The sequence below is a fragment of the Felis catus genome, chromosome A2 (genome assembly GCF_018350175.1).
Source record: "Felis catus isolate Fca126 chromosome A2, F.catus_Fca126_mat1.0, whole genome shotgun sequence".
Classification (NCBI taxonomy): domain Eukaryota; kingdom Metazoa; phylum Chordata; class Mammalia; order Carnivora; family Felidae; genus Felis; species Felis catus.
Window position 1 is genome coordinate 4,414,117 of NC_058369.1, and position 26,831 is coordinate 4,440,947.

Below are 26,831 nucleotides of genomic sequence, written 5' to 3' on the forward strand. Positions count from 1 at the left end.
TTGACTGGCCCCCTAAACATCATTTTTTCTGCTACGTGAATTATTAACAGAATGCCAGGGGAAAAGGACACATGCTTTAAGGGCTTGTTCAGAAGGAGGGCAGAAAAAATACATAAGGCTTCGCGATCAAAGATAAAAGAACCTGCCGTAAGAGCAGGTAGCGGTCAAGTTTTAACAGTTCCCGAGTGTATTAAAATAAGCCAATTATTTAGAAAATTCCTGTCCTCTCATGTGTAATCCTAGCAAGATTCTTCCTGATTCAAAGACTGTACTGGTGCCTCCTAAGGAGGCATGAGTGGAGGTTCGTGAGTGTATGCCCACGTGGCCATTCCACTTCTAACAAAATAATCTCGTTAAAAGGACCTGCCGGGATAGGGGTCACCCCTACCAAGGGCCAGCAATGGCCAGCGTTGAAGTGGCCCCGGCATCTCCAGACGGGTCTGCCCAAATCTGACATCAGGACCATGCCTCCGGGGGGTTCCCTGGAAAGGCCAGGGAGGAGTGGGGACGGGACAGGAAGGCGTTAACCCTGCATCCTCAAATGTAGCCCAGTTATGTGACCATGGACGGAGGAGATCAAAGTTTAAATGCTTTAGGAGCAACCCTTTTGAATGAATCTCTAAAGAAAATGGAGAGTCGTTTAAAAGGAAGAGACACCGTTGGACTTTTGAGGGCAAGGATATAAAGCCCAGAATTCTGCCTGCAGAAAGGATACGGGGCCCACAGTGAAGGGCCAGGTGGGAACGTGGAGAGAATTTGGGGCTCACCGCTGGGGAAGGAGGAGGCTGGCCTGGGGGGAAACAGGGCATTTTGAATCCGTTTGTCCATTTTTATTTTGCTCATTAAACATGTTAAAAACATGTAAGTAATATTATACATGCTTGCCGTACAAAACTCTGATTATGCCAGAGATGGTCTCCACTTAGGGCCAGGACGGCGGTGGGGCCACAAGGTGCCCCGGGCACCAACCTTAAGGAGGCGCTCATTCTCAAGATCCTGTCGGGGCAAGGTTGGCACGTGGGGGTGAGCGCCTCCTTAAATTTGGTGCCCTGGACACCTGGCCTGGCCCATCCCATTCTAGCCCTGCCTCAACTTCTCCCCGGCACCCGACTTCCCTACGTGGGAGGAGAGGCCTTCACCAATAGCCTGGCGTGGGTCCTTTCAGGTGCATTATATCGGACGCACATTTCATTTAATGTTTTTTTTGGGGGGGGTTGTGTTAGTTGGGGCTGTGTTAGGTATTCAGCTCTGCTTATCTGCATTTACCACTTAATCTTTTGTGATTACCTCTCTGAGGCAGTTGTTATACATCAAGGGCCGGCAAGCTTTTTCTATAAAGGGCCAGACAGTGACCGTTCTGGGTTTTGTGGGCCAGTCTCTGTCCGCAGCCACTCAGCTCTGTCCTAGGAGCTGGAAAGCAGCCACAGACCAGCGAAGGAATGGGCGTGGCTGCGTGCCAATAAAACTTTGTTTAGAAAACCAGGCAGCTGGCTGGATTTGGCTTTGGAGCTGTGGTCTGCTGCTCCCCCTGCCCCATAATTCTACCAAGAATTACACATTATGGGTGTTTTAGACTACTGTTAAGCTGTTTTTTTGTGAACGACATGGGTATAGAGGTGATGGTGGTGTGGTATTGTGAGTGATTCCGTATTCCAAAGTGGTTAATCTTATGTGACGGAAATTTTGCCTTAAGAAAAAATTAAAAAATAAAAATAAATAAGATAGGGGCACCTGGATGGCTTAGTTGGGTAAGCATCCCACTCTTGATTTCTGCTCAGGCCATGATCTCACGGTTCGTGGTTCGAGCCCTGCTTCCGGCTCTGCACTCACAGTGCGGAGCCTGCTTGGGAGTCTCTCTCTCCCTCCCTCTCCCTGCCCCTGCCCTGCTGGCACTCTCCTCCTCACTCTCTTTCAAAAATAAATGAACTTTAGGGGCGCCTGGGTGGCTCAGTCGGTTGAGTGACCGACTTCGGCTCAAGTCACGATCGCACGGTTCGTGGGTTCGAGCCCCGCGTCGGGCTTTGCGCTGACAGCACAGAGCTTGCTTCGGATTCTGTCTCCTTCTCTCTCTGCCCCTCCCTCACTCAAATGCGCACACTCTCTCTTTCTTGCTCAAAAAGAAATATTAACAAAATTAAAAGATAAATAAAAAAACTTAAAAAACTTAAGAAAACTTATAAGGTAACATATGCATGTGGTTAAGAATTCACTTGGGGCGCCTGGGTGGCTCATTCAGTTGAGCGTCCGACTTCGGCTCAGGTCATGATCTCACGGCTCGTGAGTTCGAGCCCCGCATCGGGCTCTGTGCTGACAGGTCGGGGCCTGGAGCCTGCTTCTGCTTCTGTGTCTCCCTCTCTCGCCCCTAGCCCACTTGCATTCTGTCTCTGTCTCTGTCAAAAATAAATAAACATTTAAAAAAAAAAAAAGAATTCACTAGAAGGAAAAGGTACCTAAAACAGCAAGCCTCCCTCTTCTCTTGTCCTTCCTGTCACAGAAACAGTCTTTCTACTGGTAATCATTTTTAGCAGCTAGAGTGTTTAGTTCTTATAATTCCTAGAACTTTTAACAATAGAGTCCTACTTCTTAAATCAGTTTTCAAAATTTTAAACTTTTCCTTTGGAAATAATTCCAGACGTACAAAAACACTGTAAAATTGGTGCCAAGAATTCCCGCAGACCCTTTCCACCAGCCTCCCTGAAATGTTAGCATCTCCCGTGACCACGGAACCAGGTCTCACGTGACCTCAGCACAAGGACCAAGACCCAGAAATCAACCCCCACTCACCACGCTCAGCCAACCGAAAGGGCTCATTAGAATGTGACGGTCCTTGCACTCCTGTCCTTTTTCTGGCCCGGGATCCAGTCCAGAGTCACACGCTGTGGTCATTTTGCATACACAGCCGTGAGAGAAAATACCAGAAAAATGAGAAATGGGCGGGGAGTGGAAGAAGCTTTTATTAGATCAACGACCCATTTGTCCACAGTCGCCCTTGACCTCCCACGTGGGTTTGCGTCGCCCTGCACAGGAACAACGGATTCTCCGGTAAATTAATTGAGGCTTTTCAGAATGAGCACAGAAGAACGTTTTCCAGGATGACAGTCACATTGTTTACTTTTGTCACTAGAGGAGACCAGAGACGAAAACCTCAGATCCGTCTCAAAGCGGTGCTCCTGAGCAAACGCAGGTAGTGCTCCCGCCTTTACGGAGAAATGCGCAAAACCAGATTCAGAAGTGATGATGTCGGGGGCGCCTGGGGGGGCTCAGTCGGTTAGGGGCTAAGTCCAACTTTGGCTCAGGTCACGATCTCACGGTTTGTGGGTTCGAGCCCTGCGTCGGGCTCTGTGCTGACAGCTCAGAGCCTGGAGCCTGCTTCAGATTCTGTCTCCCTCTCTCTCTGCCCCTTGCCCGCTCACACTCTGTCTCTCACTCTCTCAAAAATAAACATTAAAAACAATAACAAAAAATTTTTAAAAAGGGTGATGATGTCATTGAATGTTTGTCCAAACCCACAGAAGGCACAGCACCAGGCATGAACCCTGATGTCAACTAGGGGCTTTAGTTAATAATAACAGTGTGTCAAGATTGGCTCACTGGGGTAACAAACCTACCAAACTTACCCAAAATGCTAATAAGGGAAACTGTGTGTGTGTTGGTGGCGGGGGGGCTACGGGGATTCTCGTACTTCCTGTTCAATTTTTCTGTAAGCCTAAGACTGCGCTTAAAAAAAAAAAAAAAAGGAGTCGGGGCGCCTGGGTGGCTCAGTCGGTGAGCATCAGACTTCAGCTCAGGTCATGATCCTGCGTTCATGGGTTCGAGCCCCGTGTCGTGTTGGGCTCTGTGCTGACAGCTCAGAGCCTGGAGCCTGCTTCAGGTTCTGTGTCAGTTTTGCTCTCTGTCCCTCCCCTGCTCATGCTCTGTCTCTCTCCCCCCCCCCCAAAAAAAAAGTTAAAAAATTATTTTAAAAAAAGGAGTCTATTAAAGAAAAAAAGTGATGATAAATATTTTTTTAGTCAGAGAAAAAAGTGGATGCGCTATCGGCAAAATTCCTCCATCAAACAACGTGCGCTTGCTCCCAAAGGGTTTGCTCTGGCCGTTGGGCAAAAGCTCTGATGTGCAGAGGATGAGGCAGCTTCTAGCAAATGCTTGCGATGCGTCGGAGGTCGCTGTGCAGTTAAGGTGTTCCGCATCTTCACTGGCAGGCTATAGAGAAGACGTTTTCGTGGTTGATGATCCATCGTGAGCTGTGCCCTGTGTGGGTGGCACACCGGCCCCGCGGGCCACCTGGAAGGGTCACCGTGAGACCGGGAGGCCAGGCCACACAGCGGGAGCCACGGACGCTCCATTCACGGTCTCCCCTGGCCTTGACCCAGCGCAGATGAGCTGGATGGAGTACACGGGATTCGGCTTTTCTGAACTCACGTGTGCCGGTGCTCGGGGCCGAGAGGCTCGCTTGTGTGTTGAAAGCCGGAGCTGAGTCTCTGATGACACCAGTAGAGAAATTCCTATGATTTCAAGTGACGTGACTCCGGGGTGTGCGTTGTGGAACTTGGAGCCGTCGGTCCGGGGCCCTAAATATCGCCATTTCTCATGTCCGAAAGGAGATCTCAGGGTTTTCGAAGACGACTCAGTGTCCCAAGGGACTGGGCTGCCGATCCCCACTGGCTTCTCAAACCCAGCGCACGAGGGTTTTCTTCCTCTGGAGGAGGAAGCAATCATGGCAGTCTTAGGCAGATCTCAAGTCTTAGGCACATTTGAAAATCACAGCAGGCGCCACAAAGCTGATGCCAGTTCCTTCCGGGGCCGGAACGCGACCAGAGCAAGCTCAGAGCCCGCCTGACGCCGTTCTCCGAGGCGACGTCACTTCTCACCCTTCTGGCTTCGGCGTGGCACGTGCTGGAAGGCCAGCCGCGTGGCCTGGGCAGACACCATCCCTATCTCTGACGATCTCCGCCGCTACCTGTGAGCCAGGACCCCACTTTCCTGGAAGCTAAGAGTTCACGAAGACACCACCCAGAGGGGTCAAGTGGGACTTGGCCACCGGGTCGGCTTACCCTTCAGTAGGCCAGACCTAGGCCCCGATGAACCACCGCGATGGCAAGTTCCCGCACGGACAGGAGTGCTGTGTTATTACTGTGAAAACTGGCCGGACCGTTTGCCTCCCTCAGTCCCCACGGTGTGGCCCACGGGGGCCGCCCGACTGCGCGGCATGACTGCCTGCAGCCCGAGAGCCCCGCGGGCGGAGGGAGCGGCAGGGTCTCCACCCTGGGCGGCCCGAGGACCCCTGGCTCCCCCCACCCTGACACGACCCAAAGGGCCAATCCTGGGCTAGAGTGGCAGGGGCAGGCCTCTCGGGGGAGAACCTCTGTCGGGTGTGGTTGAAGAAAGTGCAGCGCTAAGCGGCTTTATCGAAAACGCACCATTCGGGCAACTCACTTTTCGGTTTTACAAGATACCGATGAAATAACTGAGACTCAAGAAAATCCACCACGGAAGTCGGAAACCTCTCCTCAAGGCCGCAGGGTGATTCCCTCCAGCCTCCGCCTCTGTTCTCGGAATCAACTCGAAGTCCCAAAACTCTGACGGGCAAAGCTGGCAGGCGTCAAGTGCCGGGGGCCTCAGGAGCCTCGGGTTAATTCTGTGGTTCCTGGAAAGTCCCACAGATCCCTGCTGCAAACGTGTGACATGTTCCTGTGCCAAAACAGGTCGATAAACAAGCGAGCAGGCAGGGTCGGGAACCAGATCGTCTTCTGGAACGATCATTCTCTGGGGCTTGCATGGAGAGGGGTGTCAAAACACAGCCCATTCCTGGATTCCCAATTGGTTTAAAAACACGATTCTTCTGAAGTGACCGGACGACAAACCACAGTGGCCGGGTGGCCGAGGCTCTGGGCAGCACATATGCTTGCAACAGGATAGCGTGGACCATAGAGAACGCTGTAGTTTCTCAGTAAATCTGTGACCCGCGACCCTAGTATGTGCTGCTATTATGTACTGATGCAATTTACTAACTTCCAACCTGTCAGGTTCATGACAGTTAACGTGGTCTGTGAGGAATGTTTCTCATCAGTATCTGCTCTAAACTCACATCCCTGCAGCCAGTCCTCCGAGGGAGTATACGTGTGGTTGCAAGTGGCCACCCAGGCCCTGCCGGGTGGAAGGGACTGAGCGAGGCGAGGTGCGAGCTGGTGAGCCAGGACCAACCCCACCCCACATGCTACTGCCTCTAGAGAACAAGTGACTTTTCTCCACCTTGTCCACAGAACTGGGTCCTGGAGAGCACTCTGGACACAGAGGGCAGCAAAACTTGGGAGGGGGTGCTCTCTGACATCAGTGACCCCAAAGCACATCAGGACCAAAAGGACAGGGATGAGGCAGGAACATCACCTTCTATTTTGGGAGGTTAGCCCCACACCAAAAGAGGAAGTTACTTCCTAATTGATGATCGGTCAACATAATCTGTCACAGGAACAGTCTATAGAAGAAACACTCATGGTCATATCAATGAAGAAAAAGCATTTGACAAAAGTAATATTCATTGATGATAAGGACTTGCAGAAAACTAGGGATGGAGGGGAATTTCCTCAATCTGAAAAAGGGCATCTATGAAAACCCAGAGCCAATATGACACTTAGTGGTGAAAGACTGAAGATTTTCCCCTAAGACTGGGGACAAAGCAAGGATGTCCACTCTTGCCACGCCTGTTCAACACTGTACTGGAAGTCCTAGCTAGTGCAAAAAGACAAGGAAAAGGAATAAAAGTTATCCAGATTGGAAAGGGAGAAGTAAAATTGTTCCCACTCACAGACAACAAAAAACTCTTGCAGCTCTTATAAGTGAGTCCAGGGAGGCTGCAGCATGCGAGGCCAACAGCCAAAAATGAGCAGTTGGAAACTGAAATTAAAAATCAATACCATTTATAATAGCTCCAAAAACATAAACTATTTAGGCATAAATCTAACAAAATATGTACAGAATTTATAGGCCACAAATTACAAAATGCTGACGTAAGACATCAAAGATCTAAATAAATGGAAAAAACATACTATGTTCATGGATGGGAAGACCCAACACAGTAAAGATGTCAGTTCTCCCCAAATTGATCTACAGGTCTAATATTGTTTAATCAAAATCTCACTATGAATTTTTTGTAGATATAGACAGACTGACCTAAAACTTATATAGAAAATTCTAAATTTATGTAAACAGCCAACATAATAGTGAAGTGAGAGGAAACGCTCTACCCAATCTGGAATGGAAAGACACTCTAAAGACTGGGAGAACATATTTGCAAATCACATCTCTGACAGGGGACTCATATCCAGGATATATAAAAAACTCTCAACACTCCACAGTATGAAAACAAACCACCCAGTTAAAAAATAGGCAAATGACGTGAACTGATAGGTCACCAAAGAGCATATAACGAAAGGCAAGCAATCGCATAGAAAGCTGCTCACCATCATTAGCGATTAAGAAAACGCAAATCACAACCACAGTGAGATATCACTACACACCTTATGAGAACGTCGAAAATGAAAAATGGTTGACAACATCAAGTGCTGGTGACGAAGTGGAGCATGGGGACTCATACGCCGGGGGTGGGGTGGGGGGGACGCAAAATGGTACAGCCACTTGGGAAAACTGTTGGTGGTTTCTGATCACATTCAACAGACACTTACCACGTGAACCAGCAATCTTGCTTGTAAGTATTTACCCAGAAGAAAGGAAAACGTATGTCCATACAAGAACCTGTACGTGAGGACTTACAGAAGCTTTATTCATAATCACCAAAAAACTGGAAATTGCCCAAGTGACCCTCAAAGGGTGAATGGATAGGTGAGCTGCGGTATAATGGAATCCTTCCCAGTAGCAAAGAAGCAGCTGGTATGGATTCGTGTGATAATCTGAATGGGTCTCAAAGGCACCACTGTGAGTGCCAAGAAGGGTCAGTTTTACTCTGTTAATTTCCCAAATGAACTAAAATAAAAGTAAGTGTGGAAAATAGGCTTTGAGAGCAGACATGTTTTTAAAGCAGGTCAGGAGCAGAGTCTGGGGCAGGACCCTGGCGGCAACAAGGGGGTGCAGTTCCCGAGGGAGACTGCTCCCTGCCGAGGTCGGTCCAGCGGTCACGGGGATAGACGGGCCTGGGCCTCTCAGAGGGCGACGCCAAGGGTGGCGGTCCCACCAGCACGGCGACGCTGGCCCTGGATGCAATTTCCACAGCAGCCCGGGAGGGGCCTTTTACCCTCTCTGTTTACCACGGGGTACCTGGTTCCAAGGGGTGGACACTTGCCTCGGACCACGCGCCCTTCCTGGCCGCAGAGCTCCGGCTCCGGTGCCCCAGGCTGCCTTTCACTCACCATCCCCGCTGGCGAGGAGAGTCTATTCTGGGTCTACCCCGCTGCCCCAGACAGCCTCGTACGTACCGTAGCTGGCGATGACCGGGAAGTGTGGGCCAGGGAGTGTCTCGTGCCGTCCATCCCCCCGTGGATGAGATAGGCTCCCGCGCTGGAGACAATAGGGCTCCCCCCGACATCCATGGTGATGCCCACCATGCTGTGGGAGGGGACCGCCGGCGGGGAGGAGCCTGCCACGGTCACCTGGGCGCCGCCCGGGGCCTCGAAGTAAGACGCTGTGCTGCTCGGGGCGTACATCTGAGGCTCGGGGTTGTAGGCGTAGGCCGTCCGTCTGTCAGGAAGAGAGGAGGTGCCTCCTGAGTCTCACCGGGGTCCGGGAGGACTCCACGTTAAGGCGGAGCCCCAGGAGACCGCGCCTACGGGGTCACTCAGACACGAGGGGTCAGGGCAGTGCAAAGTTCAAAGCGATCGTTTCTGAAAATATTAAGGATCGCGGGATGACCCATCGAAACCGATGGAACAATTCTGTGTCTTATGGTTACACAAAATCTACTCGTGGGGTAAAATGGCGCAGAGCGCGCACGCGTGTAGGACGATAGACGGGACTGAGGCCCGCAGGCTGGCTGGCGGTGTATCCCCAAGTCAATTTCCTGGTATCGTGCTGCGGTCACGGAAGATGCCCCCCCTGGGGGAGGCTGTGTGCTAATTCTGCAATTTCTTTAGAGTCTATGATTCTTTCAGAATGAAAAGGTTTGCAAAATGAAATTGCATACTTAAAAGAACTTCTAACGATACCAAGAATTTGCCTGATGTTCCTTTACCATCTGGATGAAATGATTAACCATGCGGCTTGAGACTCACTTAAGTTCCGCTCACTCCTGTCGAGCTGACCCCAGTAAAAGACTAAAGCGTAGCGATGTGTCGTGAGCTGGCCCCTCCTCGTGGCAGTGAGGCCCCTGTGACCGCCTCCCAGAAGTGTGCTCTCCTTCCTGTCCCGACCCCACCCCAGGGCGACAGCTTATCTAACTGCAGCGCAGGATCGAGCCCAGGGGCACGGGTCAACCTGCAGACCTCACTCAGCTTTCACGGGCTGTTCACGCCCTGTTCACGTCCTGACGTGGGTCTGTGCATATCTCGGAAGCTTCGGCGCTGTGCTGCAGAAGCTCACACAGCTCCAGCCGTCACGGCCGCCAGCCTTCATGCCCACCCCTCAACTTCTGAAAGGGGGTGATGGAAAGCAAATGGGCAAAGGGGCTCGTGTCTTAAGCGCAATGAGCTTCATGGGAAATGTATCATTTTCTGCCCCGAGCGCCACATAGTTGGAAGGCAGAACATTCTAGAAGTCCTTGACAAATGGAAAATCAAGTTTTAGCAACCTCATAAAGAGCCAGAGGTGAACACAGGCAAGGATGAGAAGGCAGAGATAAAAATGGTCTCTGGGTTGTGAAGACTGAACCTTCAGACTTAAAAGCTGGATTAGGTTTTCGTTTCGTTTCATTTTGTTGAAAGACTGCCTTTTCTGGGAGTAAAAACTACAAAGGCCTGTGATTTCTGAAATCTCCACAGGGCTCTGATGCCCTCAGACTGTCCTAATGGTTCCCACACCACCCAAAGGGGGAGGAGGAGAAGTTTGCGAGTACAGGCCCCAAATGGAAAAAGGTAGGGTAGTCGTGAGAGAAGGTTCCGGACGTGGCCCACGCTTCTCTGACAGGCGGGCCCTTCCGAGGGGAGAGGAAACCCACGTACAAGGCTCCATTGGTGTAGACCGTGTCTCCGCCTTCCACGTACTGCACCTGCGGGGGGTACACGTGCTGCACGGGCTGGACCTGGAACATGAACATCAGATACCTCGTGTCACACACACCAGTCACCTTGCTGTTCAGCCTGTCCGTGTCTTCTGTGGCCTTTTGTGGACATTGACTCCTATGTTTCCGATCTGGGGCGTCAGACACCCCTCGCCCTACAGGGCAGGGGGCGCAAGGCGGTTATACTCTACATGGCCGGGCGGCCCTGGCACCCCTCCCCAGAGGGGCCGGGGTCCTTGGAAGGAGAAACGTGCCTGGAGTGGGAGATGGAGAGGGGGCACCGGGAAGCCTCGTCTGTGGCAGTGGCCGTGGCGCACCTCCGCGGACAGGGACGCTGGCCCTGGTGGTGGAGACCCAGAACTCTGCGCACAGACCTTGAAAACCTCACCACGGAGGGAACCTTAATGGATGCCTAATCCAGCTTCCTTTTGGGGTGAAAAAATCTGGGGCTGGGTGTCATCGTGACCGCTAAGCCTTCGTGTGGGGTTGGCAGGATGGGACTGACTCCCACCTCCCAGGCCAGGCCAGGCCAGGCCAGCGTGGTGCTGGAGTTAACAATCGATGGATCGTGAGAAGCTTCTAGGGATTAACATGCTGGGCGGGCTGTGCCTTAGGGGACTGGGTGAAACACAGAAGTCACTCTGCCAGTCCAAGTTGCTCAGGGACAAAGGCCCCACAGAGAGGAAGCTTCTAGAATCACGACACTGGTCTTGTTCTCCTGTCCCCCAAGGAGCTGAGACAGAGCCACTGGCTCCCTGCCGGGCCTGCCGAAGCCTTCGCTTCTCTCCCACGACCCGAAAACCTGCTCCCGTTTTCACTGACGCAGTTACCGGACAAGCGCCTCTAAACTCACCAGCTTGGATTTAAGCTGGAGCCGCCGGGGGAGAGAGGTGTGCTCTCTGGTCTCAGCTGTCACCACAATCACGCTCAGGGGTCCTTTCAGGCAGGAATGTGCACTAATTTTAATTCTGTATGTGACAGGGCACAAGTCCGCCAACTCCAGCCAAATCTGGCCCGTCTCTTTTTGTACATTAAGTTTCCCTGGGACACGGCCACGCCCCTTCGGGTACATCTACAGCTGCTTTTGTGGGACAGTGGCAGAGTCCAGCAGCTGGCCTGCTAAGCCAAAAAATACACTATTTGGCTTTTTCCGGAAAAGTTCTGCCCTCCGCTGTCCCGGATCATGCCGACTCTGTGTGGCTGGTGCACCCAGGCCCTGAAGCTCGGTTGCCAGATAACCTCATGTCACAAGAAGTGCTTCCTGGGTCGTGCACTCGTCTGAGGGCACGACAATTGCCTCCCCAAGAGGTTCCATGTTCCTCCAAACCTGAAACTTGGCTCTCTGTCTGCGTGTCTACCTCAGCACCCCAGTGCTCCGTCGGGGTGCTGGGTTGCCCCCCAAATGCTGAATCTCTGAATGAATGAAAGATCGTCAGCTTTCTTGGCTTGTTGCAAACTATCTGCAGTAAAAGAATTTTTTTAAACATAGCTTTCAAGCGGCTGAGCCTTGAGAAAGGCTGAGCCTTTCAAGGGGCATAGCTTTCAAGGGGTGGCTCAGTCGGTTAAGCATCCAACTTCGGCTCAGGTCATGATCTCACAGTCCACAGTCTGTGGGTTCGAGCCCCGCGTCAGGCTCCGTGCTGACAGCTCAGAGCCTGGAGCCTGCTTCGGATTCTGTGACTCCCTCTCTCTGCCTCTCCTCCCTTGCTCGCACTCTGTCTCTCTCTCTCTCTCAAAAATCAATAAACATTAAAAAATTTTTTTAAACATAGCCTTCAAAAGAACCTTCTGGTACAGAGCTGAAGATATCAAAGACAAAGCAATAGCAACAACAGAAAAGGGTGCATTGTCCAGAGAGGGCACCGGATCACTCAGTGCTGATGTGTCCTGTTTCACCTGGGCTATAGTTACCTGCTGTGGCACCTGCTGGACCCTGGGGAGGGAGATTGGCTGCATCTGGGCCCCTTTGGGAGCCGAGCCCGCTGTCTGGACCAACACTCTCTAAAATGGAAGGAGAAAAGGACATTTAGACTTGTCAGAGGTTAGTCCTTAAAGCAAATACAGGTTATAACCAGGGCTACCGCCATCTACTCCACCATCACCTTCCAGAAACATAAGCGAGATTGGCAGGAGAGGAGTGTGCGCGCGCACACACACACACACACACACACACACTCTCTCATTCGCACGCAGGAGCACATGCGCCTCCACCTGCCCCCAGCAGCTCTCCCTCCCTCGGGTCTGTCTGCGAGGTGGCCTGGGCTGTCCCTGACATCAGGCTGAGAGGCTGGGTGATAAGAAGAACCCTGCAGACAGCTGTCCACACCACCTTTCCCATCCCTGGCACCAAGCTGGGGCTGGTGGCCGCACGTGTCCAGCGCGGTGGGAAGCTATGCCGGACGGGGCAAGCTGGAAGGTGAAGCGTGAAGAGCCCGTTGGGGGAACTGAGGCAGCAGGAACTCTTCTCTCTGGCAAGGAGAGAGGCACCCACTGTTGCGGGGAGGCAGGGAAGCCCACCAGCAGGAGCGCTTGGAACTTTCCAGAAAGAGAGCACCCCATGTCAGCGGCAGGGAGTCTGCACGGGGAGCAGACAATGCACCCCGGGGACGGGGGGAGGTGAGGCCAGGGACGGCGCGTGGGTGGCTGCGGGGACCGGATGCATTGCTGGCAGGGACGAAGCCTTGGAACTTGGGAGGCACGCGGTGGCCATGGCAGGACCCTGGAGGCAGGGCCTGGGCCCCAGCCAGCCCGTGGCTGCTACCGAGGAAGGCTGGGCCACTCAGGCCCGAGACTGCGGTGTGGCGAGAAGGAGCCAAGGCGGCCGGAGGCGGAGGGCCGGCGTGTCAGGTTCAAGCGGGCAGGGAAACAAGTCAATTAGCTACAACTCGGTCTGATCACATCCCCTTGGTGCCCTGAGACGGGCTTCCAAGGCCCACACCGGGGCTGCGTGTTTGCAAGAAATGAGAGCTTAAACACGTCTGCTTATCTGTTCTGAAATGAACAAGCCGCTTTCACGTCTGCCCTTTGGTTTGGGCTGAATTATGGGGCTTTTCTACCTTTGTCAATTCTGTCATGCTTCTGACTTTTGGATTCGTACTCGTAGGTGGTCACATGGCCACAGGGGGCCTCCGTGCATGTCTCCAGGTTTCCAGTCTATTCCGTGGCCTTCAGCTTGGTGTGGTCCTACATCGCTAACTTTATGTTTAAGTCTATGGTGTGTTTCCAGCCGTGGTAGAAATCCAGAAGAGAAGAGCCTTAACGTGGAAGTTCTCTCCTCGCAAATTGTAAAGAACGTATCCGTTTGGATGGTAGCATTTTAACCGATCTTTTGCCTTATCCATAAGGTTTCCCCGTGTAATAGGGGTACTTCCAAGGCATAAGAAAATGTCCATTAAAAGACAGGAATATACCAAGCCAAGTTTCTTTTTTGAGTTTGTAGCGTTGGGTCCTTGGTGGGGACTTTGCAACAAATAGCGAAAAAGCCAGCGTGACATGGAGGGGCAGGGGGAACAGAACAGAGGGGTCGCTATTTCGACAGGAGCAGCGTTGGGACCGTAATGTCAGTTCAGGAAAATATAGATTCCTTTCTCTGCTGCCTCAAGTGTTTTCCCAAACCTAAGTGGGGGCGTCCCCCCCCACCAGGCCACACTGGCTTTCTCAGAACAGCCTGAGCCCCGAGCAGCGGGCAGGCTGGTCTGTTACCTGCGGGGAGGCTGGCACAGGCTGAGCCACGGGGGCCTGGGCTGCTGCCGACGGACACAGAGCCACAGAAGCCGGCGAATCGGATCCACCCTCTGAATTCTGCATGCTCAGTTCTAAAGAAAGGCGGAGAGAGGTTGAGTGGGGCGGGACTGCAGCCACGGAGGCCCAAGTGGTGACTACCCATGGTCTTCAAACTTCACGTGCAAGTCGGCTGGCCATACTGGGGAAGGAAGAAAGGGAACCCAGTGGCACAAATGCCTCATAGGAAGAGCAGCGGGGGTGGGGAGGGGTGGCAGGAAACGTTTTTCCCAATATAAAACCAAAAGTTAGCTCTGCAGACAGTCCTTTCCAGGGCTCCTACAATTGTTTACTCATCCATCCAGGGAATCACAAGCTCCTGATGGATGCTTGCCATCTGGCGGGCTACGGTACCCCAAACTACAAGTGCATTCTCCTAAGGCGGGGTTTCTGCCCCTCAGCACTGGGGACACCGGGGCCGGATTGTCCTTCAGGCCGACCTCGGCATCCCTGACCTCCACTCGTTAGATGCCAGGAGTGCCTCTCCCCTTCCCACCCCCCACCAGTCATGACAACCCCAAAATCTTCAGACGTTGTCCAAGATAGGAGATACACAGTGGGAGGAAAGAAGCATTTTCTCTCGGGCTGGCTAGAAGTCCTGCCTTCTGTTCCTGGAGATCCTCGCCCACGAGAAGGGCATAAAAGTGTATTTCTTTGCAGCCAGATGCGTACATCTTTCAAGTAGGTAGTTTAAACATTCCATACAGAGGGGGCCTGGGTGGCTCAGTCGGTTAAGCGTCTGACTTCGGCTCAGGTCATGATCTCGCGGTTTGTGAGTTTGAGCCCCATGTCAGGCTCTGTGCTGACAGCTCAGAGCCTGGAGCCCTCTTTGGATTCTGTCTCCTCTCTCCGCCCCTCCCCTGCTCATACTCTGTCTCTGTCTCTCTCTCAAAAATAAATAAAACGTTAAAAAAAATTTTTTTTTAATTCCATACAAAAAGACTCATTTAATACCAGAACAAAGTGGCAGATGGTACAAAAAAATCATTCCATCAACATGCTCAAGGTCAGACGGTCTGCACTTTGTAAGAACCGGCTACCTTCGGCACTTGAGAAGCTGTTAAATATGCAAACTGCAGAGAGGAGGTGGCTTTGTGGGCAGGTACAGCCCTGTCCTGAGCACGTCCCCCCAAGCCACAGGTGGGGTCTCCCTACTTCTGCCTCATGTGGGGCCTGAGCAGCAGGTACACAGCATGCTGCTCAGGAGGCACCTGCCAGAACTTTCCATATGCTTCTATCACCGCGAGGGCTCCCACCTCTGAGGACGAGTGAAGAATTTGTTGAAAACTTCTTTTTTTTTTCTTTTAATGCAAAGAAAAACTGCTAACAGATGAATATAATTTGCCTAAAGAAAGCGGAAGGCAGCGTGTGAGTGTTTTAAATCTGTTGAGTGTTGGTTTGACCCCATCTTTGTTGATGAGGAATATTCTATGACGTGGCCCATCCCCCTCCCAAAGACTTGGGCACCACGAAAGCTGCTGGCTGGATCCACGGATCTGTGGCCTGTGCCTATGGCGCTTTCCTGTTTCCCTGACTCGGTCCTTACCACTAGATGTCCCCAGAGCCATGTGATGAGTGGCACCCCCTACTTTTCTTTTCCTCTTCCACAAGAGGAGGAGACGTGAGAATTTCCAATGTGTATTTCCTGGGTCTCCAACTCTCTGCCTTCCTGACAGAACTGACCTTCGGAATTATTCTGCAGGAAGTTGCGCAGTCGAGGTCTTATGCACAGTTCCTCCAACATCCGAGTCAGTCATCTGCACACCATGCGCCCCTTTGTTCCAATCTGAAGCCAGGAAGTGGGTAACTCCAGTGGTGGGAGCAGGAAACCATTGGACCTGGGCTCTTGGTGGAAAGAATCCACTAGTGATGAAGCCAGCGAGCTGAGTCAGAGGCCGGCTCCTTGCTAACGGGCAGGAAATAACTGTGCTCCACAGTCTAAGTCTTATGAAAACCCGGGGAGCCCGTGAGAGTGTGAGGTAGACAGCGAGCCCATGCTCGGCTCACCGCGGCCAGAATGCGGCTTCCAGAGTGCAGATCATCCGACACCACGCCAAGTTTTCACTCTGACGTGCTTCCTGGTTTACTGCACTATTTACCATGTGCTGTCTGTCACCCTGCTCAGCGTATGGTGTGTAGGCCCAGGGTCACAAAATTTTTTCCGCAAAGGGCGAGAGGCTTTTCTTGCAACTACTACACTTTGCTGTGCTGGCACAGGAGCGGCCATTGCTAACACGCATGAGTGATGCTGGTTGAGCACTAATAAGACTTCATTTCTTAAAAAAAAAAAAAAAAAAAAGGCCATTACAAAATGTCCTATAGACTATAGTTGTTGGTCCTTGGCTCATATAATTTAGGTTTGATGAAGGGATGTGGTTTTGGAAGGTGGGTCGAAAAATTACACTGTCTGGGGTCAAAGTCTTGAGGTCCCAGGCCCTGGAACCACTGCAAAGGTCCTGTGGCCACATCTCACCAGCATGAGAGAACTGGGGGGGGGGGCATAGGGGATGATCCAAATTGTTAGGAGGATGAAGCTGCCAGCATTTAAAGACAAATGGAAATATCATCTGGCCTGAAATGACAACGGTGCTCCTGAAGTTTATAAGGTTACAAATAAAGTCACTAAGTCCCGGAATCTCAGAAGCCAGGCACAGCCCTTAAAACTTAAGACAGGATGGGCGCCTGGGTGGCTCAGCTGGTTAAGCATCCGACTTCAGCCCAGGTCATCATCTTGCTGTTTGTGGGTTTGAACCCCGTGTCGGGCTCTGTGCTGACAACTCAGGGCCTGGAGCCTGCTTCAGATTCTGTGTCTCCCTCGCTCTCTGACCCTCCCTAGGTCATGCTCTGTCTCTCTGTGTCTCTCAAAAATAAATAAACATTAAAAAAAAAAAGACAGGAGTTTGGGCACAAGGGGCAGATCACTTTGGGAAGTTGTACTGCATTGAATAGTGACCCCCAAAACTCATGTCCACTCAGGATCTCTGAATGTGACCTTATTTGGAAAGAGTGTCTTTGCAGATATAATCAAGGTAAAGGATCAAGATGAGGTCATACTGGATTAGGACGGACCCTAAATCCAGGGACAGTGTTCTTGTAACAGACAGGATAGGACACACAGGGAGGAAGGCTGTGTGACGACAGAGGAGGAGACAGATGGATACAGCGACAAGCCTAGGAAGCCAAGGATGGCTGGGGCCCCCAGAAACCAGAGGAGGCAGGAAGCGTCCTTGTCTGGAGGGAGCGCAGTCCGCTGACACCTTCTGGTCTCCAGAACTGTGAGAGTAAATTTCACGTGTTTCAAGCCACCCGGTCTGTGGCACTTAGCATGGCGACCCCAGGAAACTCTTGCAGGGATCCGTACGATGAAGAGCACAGTTGGGACAAAAGCATCCTACGAGATGGCTTCTGTGTAGTACGCGGTGCCACACACAACCCAGGCAGCTGATATTTACCAACTAAATAAATACCTTAGTGCCTCTTTAGGATTACAGCCCATACTGAATTGTAGGAAATTATATATAGTGAGCATCCACATAAAGCTTCAGAACATTTACAATCTACCTGGTTATTTTATTTTATTAAATTTTTTTTAATGTTTCTTCATTTTTTGAGAGAGACAGAGAGGCAGAGCATGAGTCAGGGAGGGGCAGAGAGAGAGGCAGACACAGAATCTGGAACAGACTCCAGGCTCTGAGCTGTCAGCACAGAGCCTGATGCGGGGCTCAAACCCACGAACCGTGAGATCGTGACCTGAGCCGAAGTCAGACATTCAACTGACTGAGCCACCCAGGAGCCCCTACAATCTACCTGGTTACTTTAAGGATAAATAGGACTATTCTGGGAAATGTAATCACCTTTGGGGACTGACCATTCTGCTCTCTGTGGACACATCCCTTCATGTTAGTATCAGACAGACAGACTCACAGACACCATGTAGGTCAGCCTGGCTGCCCCAATACATTGACACACAATATGCCTGTCTGCAGAGGGCATGAAATCCTCCCTTACCCATCGAAGAGGTGGTACATTGCATAGAAGCTGATCCAGTTTCCTGAATTCTTAAAAAAAAATTCAGGTCCATTATTCAAGGACACACACCTATTTGAAGACACTGGGGGCGACCAAAGCAGGCAGACACTGCCCGTGAGCCCACCCTTGAAAGATTTCTGCCAGTCAGACTGATGATTCTGGAGTTTTGCCAGGGGCACGCTCCATGAATGTTTGGGTGGCAGAAAGCAGCAGTCTGGTGGTCTTGAAGCGTCAGAGAAGAGAGTTCAGTATGTTAGGGGGAATCCTGGGAGATAGAGAGCCACAGAGGGGGCGAGCCCCCAGATCTGCCTGGAGTCCACCCAAATCTTTGATGAGCTAAGCCACACTTGTGTGGGAAAGACACCAGGGGTTTTGGAGAAAAACCAGCAGCTCAAAGATGGACAAACTAAGAGGAGAGTTCGGCTGCTGAAAAAGGTATATTTGCATGAGGGGCAGGGTTCAAGTCCAGCCAAGTTAAACACTAGCAAGGGGAACACAGCAGGATCCAGAAACTCTACAACATAGCATTCATGATGTCCAGGACCCAATAAAGATCATGAGCTATGAGAAGAAATAGGAAATTGTGACCCGTACCCAAGAAAAAAGGGGAAGAGTCGATAGCCAAACCAAGAGAATCCAGGTGATACAGACAAAGCAGCTACTAAAAATATGGCCAAGAACTTGAAGGAAGTTATATGCACAATAAAGGAACATACAGGAATCTCCATGGAGAAAGACCAACTATAAAAAAAACCAAACAAACACAAGTAGAAATTCTGGAGTTGAAAAGTACAATAACTAAAATGGAAATGTCCCTGAATAAACCTAATAGCTGATTGGAGATGGCAGAAAGAAGAATCAGTGAACTGGAAAATAGATCAGTGGAACCCAATCTAAAGAACTGAGAGAGAGAGAAGCTGAAGAAAAATGAACAGAACATGCGGTCTAACATATATGTGACTGAAGTCCCAGGAGAAAAGGAGAGAATGGGAGAGGAAAAACGTGTATTTGAAGAATGGCCAAACATCTCTTAAATTTGGTAAAAGATATCAACTTATAGAGAGGCGCCTGGGTGGCTCAGTCAGTTAAGCAACTGACTCAGTTGCTCAGGTCACGATCTCACGATTCGTGGATTCGAGCCCCACATTGGGGTCCGTGCTGACAGCTCAGAGCCTGGAGCCAGCTTTGGATTCTGTGTCTCCCTCTCTCTCTGCCCCTCCCCCACTTGCACTCTGTCTCTCTCTCTCTCTCTGTCTCTCTTTCAAAAATAAATAAACATTAAAAAAATTTTAAAAAGTCATCAACTTATAGATCCAAGAAGCTCAACAAAGCCCAAGAATGACAAATACAAAGAAAACTGACTTAGATGTGTTACGGTTGAACTGCTAAAAGAAAAAAAGAAAAAGAAAATCTTGAAGGCAGTCAGAGAAAAACTACACATGATCTATAAGGGAACAACAGTATGGATAGTAACCAACTTCCCATCAATAATAACGGTGACCAGAAGATAATGGGATGACATATTTATGGCGCTGAGGAAAACCTGCCAATCTAGAATTCTATATCCAGCAAAACTGCATTTTTTCCTTTTCTTCTCTTAATTTCTTTTTTTTTAAATTTTTTAATGTTTATTTATTTTTGAGAGAGAGAGAGGCAGAGCATGAGCTGGGGAGGGGCAGAGAGAGAGGAAGACACAGAATCCGAAGCAGGCTCCAGGCTCTGAGCTGTCAGCAGAGCCTGGCACAGGGCTCGAACTCATGAACTGTGAGATGATGACCTGAGCTGAAGTCCAATGCTTAACTCAGTGAGTCACCCAGGCACCCCTTCTCCTCTTAATTTCTTTAAAATACATCTATTTAACAAAAAAATATTATAATACTCTACTGTGTGTTTTTATGACATATGTAGAGGTAATCTATACAACAACAATAGCACAAAGGAAGGGGAGGGGTAAATGGAATTAGGCATGCAAGGTTCTTGCATTTTACATCATGTAGTAATCTCATTTGTGATAAATTAAAGATGCATCATGTAATCCCTAATGTAATCTCTGAAAAAATTAAAAAAATATATAGCTTAAAAACTAATGAAGAAGCAAATGAAATTCTAAACATATTTGATTGTCCTCAAAGAAGGCAGAAAATGAAGAACACAGGAACAACAAAAAAGATGAAACAAATAGCAAAATGGCTTTCCTAAATTGAGGTATATTAATAATTACATTAAGTATAAATATATGAAACACTTGAATGAAAAGACAGAAATGGTCAGCCTAGATAAAAAAACCAAGATCCTATGGTAAGTTGCCTTTTTAAAAGAAATCCTCTTTAATTTTTTTTGATGTTTATTTTTGAGAGAGAGAGAGAGAGAGAGAGAGAGAGAGAGAGCGAGCGCATGAGCTGGGGTGGGGCCGAGAGAGAGGGAGACACAGAATCCAAAGCAGGCTCCAGGCTCTGAGCTGTCTCACAGAGCCTGACGCGGGGCTCGAAGTCACAAACCATTGAGATCATGACCTGAGCCGAAGTCAGACGCCCAACCGACTGAGCCACCCAGGCACCCAAAACAAATCCTCTTTAAAGTTGATTTATTTATTTTGAGAGGGGGGTGCAGAGAGAGGGAGAGAGAGAGAATTCCAAGCAGCCTCCACACTGTCAGCATGGAGCCCGATGTGGGGCTCAGACCCACGAATTGTGAGATCATGACCTGAGCTGAACCAAAAGCAGTACACTTAACCGACTGAGCCACCCAGGAGCCCCCAAAGAAATCCTCTTTAAATACAAAGGCACACAAAGGTGGAAAGTAATCGAATGGAAAAAGACATACCATGCAAACTCTAATCTTAAGAAAGCTGGAGTGGCTGTAACGAGGAGACAAAAGCAACTTCAAGACAAGGAATATTCCTAGAGATAATGAGGGACATTTCATCCTGATAAAATTATCAATTAACTCATCAGGATGACCTAATCATGACAAAGGTACATGCAGCTAGTAGTACAGCTTCAAATTACCACAAAGAAGAAATTAACAGACTTAAAGGAAAAAATAGATAAATAGTCACAGTGGAGATTTGGAGTGGAAACACTCTTCCCTTTTGATAGAAACCAAACAAAAACACCAGTCAGGATACAGAGTATCTGGATGACACAATCAACCACAGGGACCTAACTGACATTTATATAACACAACAAACCAAACCTGAACATTCTTTTCAAATGTGCAAGGAATATTCGCTGAGGTGGGTCATATTCTGGGCCATAAAGTAAATATATGTATTTTGACAACAACGGAATAAATTAGAAGTCAGTAAGATATCTAGAAATACACTAAGTATTTTGAAATTTTTAAATACACCTCTAAAATAACCCACAGGTCAAAGAATAAACCATAAGAAAAACTAGAAAATATTTTGAACTGACTGATAATGAAAACATCACATATCAAAATTTGTGGGATGCATATAAAGCAGTGCTTAGAGAGAAATGTTTAGCTTTATAAACTTAAGTTCAAAAGGATGGCTTAAAAATCAGCCATTCAAGTTTTCAGCCTTAGAAAGCTACAAAAAGACAAGCAAACCAACTTTAGTAGAAAAAAGGAAATAATAAAGTCAAAAAATAATGAAAGAAAACTCCACAAACCATGGAGAAAAAACCAACAGAACCCAAATTTCTCCAAAAGTGAAATTTCTTCCAAAAAGAAATGAGCTATAAAGCTATGAAAAGACCTGGAGGAAACATAAATTTATACTATTAGGTAAAAGTAAATTTATACTATTTTATACTATTTATACTAATTTATACTATTAGGTAAATGCATACATGCTGTATGATTCCAACTATATGACAATTCTGGAAAAGGAACAACTATGGAGATGGTAAAAAGATCAGTGACTGCCAGAGGTTTAAGGGGAAGGAGGGATCATAGGTGGAGCACAGAGGATTTTTTTGGGCAGAGAAACTACCCTGTGTGATGCTACGTTACCGTGGTGGACACATGTCATCATATATCTGTCCAAACCCACAGAATGTACCATATCAGGGGTGGACCTTAATGTTAACTATGCACGTTGGGTGATAACGATGTGTCAGTGCAGATTTCCTCTACAAATGCACCACTCTGGGGCGGGGGTGGGGTGGGGTGGGGCGATGTTGACGAAGGGGGAGGCTGTGCATGTGTGAGGACAGAGACAACACGGGAGATCTCTGTATCTTCCTCTCAATTTTGCTGTGAACCTAAAACTGCCCTAAAAAAGATAAAGTCTTAGAGAAAAGATTGCCAACCCCCTATAAAAGATTGATAAGAGAAAAGAAAGAAAAAAAACCCCCAAATTGCCAATATCAAAAGCAAAATGAGATATATCATAAATCTTACAGAAACCAAAATGATAAGGAACTATTATGAACTTTAGCCAATAAATTCACCAACTTAGATCAAATGAACACGTTTTTTAAAAAACACAACATACCAAAACTGACACAAGATGAAATAGAAACTGTGGATGGAATATCTAACAAAGAAATTGAATATGTTATTGAAATCCTCCTTACAGAGAACACTTCAGGCCCAGAGACTTTCACTGTTAAATGCTATAAAACACTGAAACAGAAATTAATACATCAATTCCATCAGAAAATACAGAAAGGGATACTTCACCCATTTTAGGAGGTCATCAAAACCCTGATACTGGCGAGGTGGGTGGGGGAATGTGATAAATGGGAGATGGACGTTGAGGAGGACACTTGTCGTGATGAGCACTCATCGTTATATGTAAGTGACAATCACTAAATTCTATTCCTGGAACTGATACTACACTATGTTAACTAACATGAATTTAAATAAAATTAAAAAAAAAACCTGATACCAAAACTTAATAAAGACGTTATAAGAGAAGTATTTAGATCAATATCTCTCATGAACACATATAGAAAAATCATACAAAATATTATAAATCAAATCCAGCAATATGAAACTAACAACCCATACTTACATTTTCAATTTTTTCCCCCTAATGAAGCCCCAGCTCCTTCCCTCCTCAAATGATTTTTGACAAAGGTGACAAAGCAATTCAACAGAGAAAGGAAAATTGTTTAAGCAAATTATATATCCATATGGGAAGAATAAAACAAGCGAACTTCGATCCCTGTCCAATACCTCACACAAAAGTGATTTTAAATTAGATCACAGACTTACACAAAGAAGTCAAAACTATACAACTTCTGAGAGAAAACATAAGGGCATAGGCAAAATTTTTTTAGACAGAATGCAGAAAGTAATAAGTATGACTGAAAAACTCAATAAATTAGATTTGTGAAAATTTTAAAACTTCTGTTCATTAAAAGACTTCAACAACACAAATCAGTAAGCCACAGTCTGGGAGAAAATATTTGCAAAACAAGTAACTGACAAAGGGCTTTTATTTATAATATGTAAAAAGCTCCAATAATTCAATAATAAGAAGACAATCTAATGGGCAAAAGACTTTAACAGGCACTTGACAAAGATATCCAGATCCCCAACAAGTATATGAAATAATGCTCAACATTGTTAGTCACCAGGGAAATGCAGATTAGAACCACAATGAGATACCACTAAACACTCACTAGAATGGCTAAAATAAAATCTGACAACAACCAGTGTTGTGACCACAGGGAGTAATCGTAACTCTCACACACGTGTGGAAATGTAAAATGATACAACCATGTTGGAAAAAAGGTTTGACAGTTTTCTAGAAAGTTAAACCCACCCTTTAGCCCAGAATGCATCTCCGAGGTGTTCATCCAGGAAATATGGAAACATGTCTACACGAAACCCCATATACACAAGCTCACAGCAATTTTATTCACAATAGCCCCAAAGTGAAATAACCCAAATGTCCGTCATCGGGAGAATGAATGAGAAACTGTAGGCTGTGCTAGATTAAAGATGCAGATTGTAATCCCTAAAGCAACTACTTAAAAAAAAATACAGAAGATGCAGCTAAAAGCTAACAGGGGAACACTGCTGAGATATTACTGATTAATCTAAGAGGATGAACTCTGAAATATATATACAACCCCTGGGTGAATTTCAAAGTCATTATGCTGAGCGAAGGAAGCTGTATCCAAGAGTACATGATGTAGAACAGACAAAACTAATCTAAGGTTTTTTTTAAAAAACAAACAAAAAAAAAAATCAGGGATCCCTGGGGGGCTCAGACGGTTAAGCATCTGACTTCGGCTCAGGTCATGATCTCGCGGTTCGTGGGTTCGGGCCCCGCGTCAGGCTCTGTGCTGACAGCTCGGAGCCTGGAGCCTGCTTCCGATTCTGTGTCTCCCTCTCTCTCTGCCCCTCCCCAGTTCACGCTCTGTCTCTCAAAAATACATAAATATTAAAAAAACAACAAAATCAGATCAGTGTAGGGGGCAGGAACTGATGGGCAAGGGACAGGCAGGAACTTTCCGGGGAGGTGGGTGGACACATTCTCCATGAAAACAGGGTATGCATTACATGGAACACTCATTTGTCAAGAGGTGACAGTCAAGATTCGTGCATTTACAGTATGTAAATTTTAACCCAGAAAACCCTGTAAAAATATAGTAACGGAGTGGAGGTTGGGGGTGGGCAGGAATAAGTGGCATGAGAGTGGCAGAATGATGACACCTGTACAGCCCAGTGACAGCTGCACTGGGCTCATTATACCGTGTGCTGATTTGTACATGTTTGAGTTTTCCGTGATAAAAGGTTAAATAAAAACCCACCCGGCAATTAGCCGTCAGTCCAAAAGGGTATGTGCGGGCACATTTTGTCACCGCCTTTCTCTGCATGTGCCGGCTTGCCATGCGAGCAGCCCTTGGAGATGAGGGCAGGGGATCGGGGAGTCCTTCTAGAAGGTGTGAGGCTGGATGTGAGTGACCCCTCCACCCGGCAGAACAGGGACCAGCAGGGGAAGGGGGAGGGCTGGCCCCAGGGACAAGGGCACCAACCACAAAGGATGTGAGGTCGGGGAATCCCTAAATTCTGCTTTTCGCCTTCTCCGCGCAGCTGGTCAGGCTCCTGAGTGATGGCAGTCACCCTCGACCCCTGGACACGCTCTGGTAGGGAAGAGTGTGGGTCTGTGCTTCTGCTCTGAACTTGAACTTGCAACGGGAACTGGGAATCAGTCTGTCTGACTCCCCGCTTGCTCCCTCAGCTTCGTTGGCCTGCTCCCCTAAACAGGAGAACCCTGCCCAAGGCGGGGGCCTGAGCATTCTTCCTCTGACTCCCTTCATCTGTGGCCACTTTCGACTGGGCTCTGGGGGCCTCAAGATGGTCAGTCAAGAGGAGAGAGGCCTCGAATGCGAGCCATTGCCCAGCCTGTGAGGTTGGCTCAGAATCGCGCCCAGTGTGTTGTTTTAAGCCAAGCAGGTTTCGTTGGCCACCTGGTCCCTGATGAAGACACACTTGGGGAAGGAAGTGGGCAAGAACAGCCTCCTTGGTGCGACTGCCCCCCTCTGCGGCTCAGGCCTGAGAAGGCTCATCCGACCTGGGGGCCCTGCCGGCGACACTCGGCAGGGGGAGCCTCTGCCCGGGTTTCCCGAGTGTAAGTGAGGGGCAGCGGGGGGACCGGCGGGCAGCAGCCTGGATCACGCCTGCCCGATGAATGGATCTGCCCTGGGCACAAAGGGAAGAGGCTTCTGTTTACAGGAAAATACTCCGGTTACCTAGTAACCAGTAATGACAGGAAAGGAAACGCAGAAAGAGCTGAGGGCAGTTCTGGGCCCTGCTCCTGGCCGGGCGGGCGCTGACTCACCACAACCTGAAGCAATCTCCTTTCTATTCCTGTTGCTCCGTGTGCGGAGCAGAGGGGTCGCCTGCCTTACATAGGTCGGATCGGTATTTAGAAAACATCTTGTCATCTCTGCAGGAACGGGGGCGGGGGGGCGGGGGAGCAAGAATGGTGCTTTTAGCTACCTTCGTTCTGATTGGCCGGTTAACTTCCGCTCTGGGGAGACACAGGGCCTTTCCCTCTTCCTGTGGGGAGAGACCCGTGGCCTCCTCAAAGCTCTCAGTTCATGCTCTCCTGGTCCCTGGTACTGGTGGCACCAGGGTCCCCTTGCCCCCGAGAAAGCAATTCCTATTTTCCCGTGAACAAGAAGCAACAAGTCCAGAACGCCCTCAGAGAGTACCGTTGTTTCCAGCCCGGCTTCTGCCCTGATGCCCGTTTGACATTCCGAGTGTCATCTCGGTGGCCAGAAAAACCATGTCCATTTGCTTCTCTTGGACCTCCTTCAGTGTGGGCGCGAGGTCTAAGGAGCCAGCGATGCCCACTTTAGATTCTGTCCCAACTATCCCTGCTGGCGTCGGGATAGCCCTGCTCAGCTCCAGGCACCCGGAAAAGGCTTGTGCACTTGGAGATCTAAATGTCCATCTCCTTGCTGAAAAGTGTACTCGTTAACACATCCTTTCTCGCTCTCGGATCCCCGCCGAGGCACCCACCCAGTGGGCACTAAAGCAGGGCTCCCAGCCTGGGCACTGCAGACATCAGCCCGTTTCTCCGTGGGGGGCTGTCCCGGGCTCTGTGGGGTGCTGACCAGCATCCCTGGCCCCTCCCACCACACGCCGGGAACACCCTCCCTCGGCCCTGAGTCTCCAGACACTGGCGACCGTCCCCTGGGGGAACGATGGCGGCCGAAGGAGAGCCATCGCTCTAAGTGAAGTGCAGTGTCCGAGAAAGGAGTTGGACAGACGGCCCTTGGGTAGAAGGCACATGTAGACAGTGACCAACAGGAAGGACAACAGAGGAGGACGCTGCAGTGACCCGGACACAAAGTAACTGCAATTCTGCCCAACGGGAGGCAGAACTGGAGGCAGAAACGTGGGCCCTGCGGAGGCTTCCCCCGTTTCT

The 26,831-nt window shown here is 49.2% G+C and overlaps 1 protein-coding gene across 5 annotated transcripts in view; it reads right to left on the reverse strand.

The window, feature by feature from the left end:
* The window catches only part of RFX2 (regulatory factor X2), a 90,286-nt gene that overhangs the window by 25,096 nt on the left and 38,359 nt on the right, over positions 1-26,831 (reverse strand). For all 5 annotated transcript variants that reach the window (XM_023250877.2, XM_023250876.2, XM_023250875.2 and 2 more), the window contains exons 2-5: positions 13,865-13,977; positions 12,074-12,163; positions 10,104-10,183; positions 8,427-8,688 (exon numbers count right to left, since the gene is read on the reverse strand). In XM_023250877.2, coding sequence (XP_023106645.1) covers positions 8,427-8,688; positions 10,104-10,183; positions 12,074-12,163; positions 13,865-13,969 — 537 coding nt within the window. In that variant the 5' untranslated portion in view covers positions 13,970-13,977. The remainder of the gene's footprint in view (positions 1-8,426; positions 8,689-10,103; positions 10,184-12,073; positions 12,164-13,864; positions 13,978-26,831) is intronic.